The sequence below is a fragment of the Ziziphus jujuba genome, chromosome 6 (assembly GCF_031755915.1).
Source record: "Ziziphus jujuba cultivar Dongzao chromosome 6, ASM3175591v1".
In the NCBI taxonomy this organism is placed as follows: Eukaryota; Viridiplantae; Streptophyta; class Magnoliopsida; order Rosales; family Rhamnaceae; genus Ziziphus; species Ziziphus jujuba.
Window position 1 is genome coordinate 17309346 of NC_083384.1, and position 6195 is coordinate 17315540.

A 6195-nucleotide genomic window follows, 5' to 3' on the forward strand; every position below is an offset into this window, starting at 1 on the left:
AAACTAAAGACACAAGCTTGTGAATGATTAAAAGCTTAAAAAAAAAAAAAAAACGATTTTCAACTGTTCAATATATGCTATAGCAATACCCATTAAAGTTAATAAAAACAATAAAATCATAGATCACATATAATTTCAGTCTATGCCTTCCCTATGTCACAAAATGAATTTGATAGATAACTTTAACTTACATATATATATATAGATATAAAATATGAATTTGATGGTTCCATAACAGGTGTTTAACCTCTAGCATGTGACTTATAAAAACTTATAATCTAATTGTTATATGCTTGAGAATCATTATTAACTCATGTGATTTCTTATAAATAAGGGTTAGACATTTTAAAATCAATCCTAGATATCCTATTAATTAGGATTAGATAGAACTCTTGGTCATACTGTCTACATTATTGTAAGCGTATAGAACAAGTTTCACAGTAATGGAATATTGTGCGTAAGGATTGTTTTGTACAATATTAGTTTTTCCTTATTTTTGTGTGACTAAAGAAACTATTGCTTTTTTATTTGTAGGTTTGATTTAATGATAAAAATAATTAAAAATACAAATTCAGATCAAGTTCAAACCTTGTTTATTACATAGCAAAGCATGCTAATTTAATTTCACTTTCCACTATTAATTATGTTCCTAATTTTAGACATTGAAAAAAATATGGTAAAAAAAAAAATGTGTACACGATCACTGAACATTTTTATGTGAAATTGTGAATAATTAATTTAAATAATTAATTAGAAAAAAATAAAATAATAAATTAAAAAGATAAATAGAATTTTTTTAATCTATTATTTAAATTACAAAGGATCCAAATTTCATCATCTGTATTCCATATTTTTATGAACATAAATAAACTTACAACCATCGAAACTAAACGTGCCAATTATCGAAACTAAACCCTTTTTTTTTTTTTTTAGGTACATTGGGAATGTGAAATTGCGAAGGTAGTTTGGAATTTTGCGTGACTCATGATTTTATGGAGCAAACCCTCCCACCAACTGCCACGTGGTAAACACGCATAGCATAAATTGTCTCTCTTCGATGAAACAGACAGTGAGGTTATCACAACCACAATCTCCCTCACCGATCTCAAACACTCTCAGCGTGGCGCCCAAGTACTTGGAAAAACCAGTTCAAATCCTCACAGCTCGCCACGTAACCTTTTCCTTCCATTTTCTCTCTCTCTCTCTCTCTCTCTCTCCTCCGCCTTCTTCGCTTTCCTCTCCGTCTTTCTTACCCTCACTCTTTCTCGCTTCTCGCTCGCTCGCTCGCTCGTTGAGAATTGCAAGCCAGTCAAATTTTGGCTTTTTAAATCTGATACTTCGGGGCCTTTGTTATTTCTCTCTGTTCACTCTTGGGTCAATTTTTCTTCCACTAAGCTATATTGCTTTTTCTATCTAACTGAGATTGCGAAAGATTTGAGACTTTTTTTTCACTATTTCTATTCTGGGTTATGTTTGTTTTTTTCTTTCATTTTCCCTGTTTGTTTGTTTGTTGAGAAAGATTGATAGAGCTTGAGAAAGATTTGAATGCGGTTTCTGGGTTTTGTTCAGAGTTGTGAATATTGGGGGAAAAATTAGTATCGTAGTTTATTGTTATTATTCTTATTTGGATTGGAAAAAAAAGATTGTGAACGATGAGTCCGAGTTCTGAAACGAAAAGGGGAATCCCACCTGGGATTTTGATTATACGAAAGATTAGAGGGAAAGATTTTAGTTTGTCTACGTATAGATACGTGGTTTTGTTCGTCACGTTCGTAGCATATGCCTGTTACCACGCTTCAAGAAAACCCAGTAGCATAGTGAAGAGTGTTTTGGATCCTGACCCGGAAAAGCCGCTTAACGGGTTGAAACCATGGCCCATTGGCGAGTTCTTTGTCGAGGCAGAATTCGGTAGCAATGGCAAATACAGGGTGAAAGAAAGAGGGTGGTATCCATTCAATGGAAAAGATGGGACATCAAAATTGGGCGGGATTGATGTTGCATTTCTAGCATGTTATTCGATGGGAATGTTTGTTGCTGGGCATTTGGGTGATTCATTGGACCTCCGGTTGTTCTTGACCATAGGAATGGTTGGGAGTGGATTCTTTGTTGGGTTATTTGGAATGGGGTATTTCTGGAATGTCCATGCTTTTGGGTTTTTCCTTGTTATGCAAATGGTTGCTGGGTTGTTTCAAGCAACGGGTTGGCCTTCGGTTGTGGCGGTGATTGGGAATTGGTTTGGAAAAAGGAAGAGGGGTTTGATAATGGGTGTTTGGAACGCTCATACTTCGGTTGGTAATATTAGCGGGTCTCTTCTTGCTGCTAGTGTTTTGGAGTATGGTTGGGGTTGGTGTTTTATAGTTCCAGGTGCATTTATCGCATTAGGAGGGTTAATGGTTTATTTGTATTTGCCTGCATATCCTGAGGATGTTCTACCACCTTCAAATGATGAGGCTGTGGCTAATGATGAAGAAGCTCTCATAGTAAAAGAAAGTATGGAAGGGGAAACAGAGATTGCTCCCCAACGTGGGTCTGTCAGTAGGAGAAGCGTTGGGCTTCTTGAAGCCTGTATGATACCTGGAGTAATACCGTTTGCATTGTGCCTGTTCTTCTCAAAGCTTGTGGCATATACGTTTCTGTATTGGTTACCATTTTACTTAAGCCAGACTGGTATTCTTATGCCCTTCTGGTTTATTTATTTATTTATCAATCTAGCATGAGTCTGAAACTTGTAGGTTCTATCTTGGTATTTGGTTTTTTCTTATAGCATCTGTTTTGTCCTTTTTTTTTTTTTTTTTGGGGTGATAATCATTAGTTTGTCTATTGTAATATTGGTAGTCAAGGAATTTTCACATAACAGAGGTTGAAGGTAGATAAGGTTCTTCGGAGTGCCATATAGTATTTCTGCAAGGCCAAAATTATGGCCTAGTATTCTGGGAGAGAAAATTTTATTTGCATAGCAAGTATCCTGTCCATAATATAGTTAAAATCAGGATCTGAAGTATAAAAATTCTGCTGTATTTTGAGGAGAAAACTTTTCTGTGGTCAGGCATGGTCGCTAATTCTTAATAGTTGCTGGTCATTTAACAGGCAGGTACTTTTGAGAATTATTAATGAGCCGCTTTATAACAAAGTTCATGGCAAAATGCAAGATCGGTTGTAAAGAAATTTTATGTGAATAGCCTTTGGCACAGTAGCTTGGAACCATGTTTGGTAGATCTGCTATTGTCTCTTTTGCGTGGGCTATCTGGCTTATCCATGTTTTATACAATTAAGGAAATTTTCCTCTTTGAAGAGGCTGATATTTGGAGACCATAGACTCCTTGTGGTCTATGCATTTCTTGTTTTTTGTGGATAGTAGCATGCATTAAAACTTATATTCGTTGCTGTTGCCTAGTATTTTATCCTATAAGACATGATGCAATTTGAGATGGTTCACTCTTTACAATCAATGATATAATGCTTGCAAGAGTGAAACTTTTTTGGGCAAAAGAAAAGCCTATCCTGTTTAAGGTTCTTTTGGTTTTAGATCCTTCTTATTATCTAATATATAATATTTTGCTTCTTGGTTCCCTTTTATCATTTTGCAGAAATTGGAGGGAAGCATGTTTCTGTTAAATCTGCTGGAAATCTCTCTACTTTATTTGATGTAGGGGGCATTATTGGTGGAATTCTTGCTGGCTATATATCTGATAAGCTTAATGCTCGGGCTATAACAGCAGCGAGCTTCACGTATGCTGCAATTCCTTCCATGCTTTTATATCGGACGTATGGGAATGTTTCGCTCACTGTCAACATTGTGCTTATGATGGTTGCTGGCTTGTTTGTAAATGGGCCCTATGCACTAATCACCACTGCAGTTTCTGCTGACCTTGGTACACATGAATCCCTTAGAGGGGATTCTCGAGCACTGGCAACAGTGACTGCCATAATTGATGGTACAGGGTCAGTTGGTGCAGCTCTTGGTCCTCTTCTTACTGGATTTCTTTCAACGAAAGGATGGAATGCAGTATTTGTAATGCTAACAATTGGAGCTCTAATTGCGGGACTACTTTTAACGCGTATGGTCATAACTGAAATTTCTGAGAAAACTTCCAAACCTGTTCCTGTATCCAGTGATGAGCAACATTTTGGAGGTAATTTTTTTCTGTAGTTATTCCATTTTATTTTGCTTACAAGATCCAACCTTTTGCCCTCTTCCCATCTAAAATTGATTATGTAGAATTTTTGCATATCCTGTGTTAGTAAGTCTTACTGTCTAACATAAAAGACTTGCTTTGAGAAATGTCCTGATCTTGATGCTTTAAAGAGATCTTACACATGATCTCCTACTCCTAGTAACCTGACTGACCGTTCATATTTATGGTTAGAGTCCATATTACATGATGGAGAATCATCATGGTCTCTGAAACACTCATCTTAAATGATGTTAAATGTTGGGAGTGAGGTATTCTACCTGAGGCTAGATGAACCATAGATAAAAAAGATGTTTAAAAATTTTAATGAAATTGAATTCATCAAAAAGCATGTCGGACAGACTTGCTTCCAATGCTCAGTAGTTTGGATGTCCATATGTAATCCATATGTTGTTGTGTTCCATTTTGATTTAAAGTTTATATTTTTTATTTTTTTTGGGGGTAAATTGATGTAGAGGAGTTGATGACATAATACTTATGGAACTATTATTTGTCCTCCCTTATAAAAGATTAGAATAATATAGACTCCTCTTTCTTCTAATATTATCACAGTAGGACATGAAATGTTTCACATCATAGAATAGAAAATCCAAGGATTGAAGGACAGACCAAAATTTAAGTCCAGAAAAATGAAAATTTGTTAGTTAATTAATAGCCGCAGGAAGAGATTGATTAAGTAATGCCCCTTCATTCAAAAAGTTTTGACATGTAGGGCAATAAATTTGGGCTGTTTTTTATGATCACTCATTTAGCAGATTTCGTACCCAAAAAAAAGGGGTTAATTCAATAGTTGAATACCATATTGGTAGAACTAGAAGTTGCAGATACTTGAATTATGGTTATTCTTTAAATCAATTTTCCTGGAAATTTCCGAAATCATTTTCATGAACCTTAAGTCTTGATATTCAGATAATGTACTATGCTGATCAAACAACCAGGTAATCCATGCTTTGCTCATTTTGCTGCTTGTTCAATCATGGATAATTTGCGTAGAGTTTGGTTAGTTAGTGGAGTTGGTTGATATCTTACGTACTTTTGATGGTTTACTGAGTTGGACCTAGCATAAGAATATCATTAAAGATGGCAAAAATGTTCAGCTATTTCTTTGAAAATGCTTGTTTTGCTTGAAGAGGGACAGGATAAGATCATCTGATGAGTGATTGTGACTTAAGAAATCAACCTATTAATAGAATCCATATGTAAAAGGTGCAATATTTTCATGCTAGCACTTTTAGGGTCCATTCGGAATATTGGACTGGATTATTTTAAGTTTAATCTGGTCAAAATATTGGTCAAGCATTTAGATCGGGCTTTAGACTCTAATAACTTCGAGCTACGTTCATTTTTATGTTACTGATAATCTCCTTTTTGAAGGTCCTGCATCCCAACCACTCCTAAGCGATCAACGATGACCCTAAAGTTTTGGCCTCAAGAAGCTCCATTGTATTGAGAAATTCACCAACAGATTCCCCACATATAAAGTGGTCCTATGAAGTTTCATGGCATGGAGGAATGGTACTTCATAGTTATGAAAATCAAAGTCTTTTTTTTTTTTTACTTTTTTTGGTTATATTTTCATACCAAAATTGGAGCCTTTAGTATCCCTAAAATTTTAGTTGGTTTTGAAGTAGGTTATAGTTCCCACTTTCTGTACTATATACATACTTGTAATTGATATATATATATATATGTATATGTGTGTATTAAAATTTGGTTTCCTTGGTTGGATGGATTTTCCAAATAGGCCAATCGCCGTCTGGGGAACCAAGTTGAAGTGCATTTGTACGGGCTCTTGAAATTGATGCTCTGTGTAGTTGTCAATTTTTGTTATCCTATTCCAAGAATTTGATCTAACTAGGCGGCATTGATGATTGTTAGGTTTTTGTCAAAGTTCCGATTTAAAACCGTTGGACTACTCCTAGCGAACCCCAAAAGAGTAAAAGTGGAATTGAAAATTAAAATTTCAGAAATCTGATTCATATTTCTTTTAATTTTAATAAGT

The 6195-nt window shown here is 35.2% G+C and overlaps 1 protein-coding gene across 1 annotated transcript; it reads left to right on the forward strand.

Annotated features, from left to right (window-relative positions):
- The first annotated feature begins 1069 nt into the window (after window positions 1-1069).
- LOC107404626 (putative glycerol-3-phosphate transporter 4) lies at window positions 1070-5911 on the forward strand. Its single transcript, XM_016011598.4, has 3 exons — window positions 1070-2667; window positions 3588-4133; window positions 5568-5911. Exons 1-3 carry the CDS (start codon window positions 1653-1655, stop codon window positions 5603-5605), a joined length of 1599 nt encoding a protein of 532 aa, XP_015867084.3. The 5' UTR covers window positions 1070-1652; the 3' UTR covers window positions 5606-5911.
- The last annotated feature ends 284 nt before the right edge of the window (window positions 5912-6195 follow it).

Excerpts from the sequence above, each read along its gene's own strand:
- LOC107404626 (XM_016011598.4), top strand. The coding sequence starts at position 1,653 with ATGAGTCCGAGTTCTGAAACGAAAAGGGGAATCCCACCTGGGATTTTG. Across the intron at positions 2,668-3,587 it reads ATTTTACTTAAGCCAGACTG|AAATTGGAGGGAAGCATGTT; the intron begins GTATTCTTATGC and ends ATCATTTTGCAG. Across the intron at positions 4,134-5,567 it reads TGATGAGCAACATTTTGGAG|GTCCTGCATCCCAACCACTC; the intron begins GTAATTTTTTTC and ends TCCTTTTTGAAG.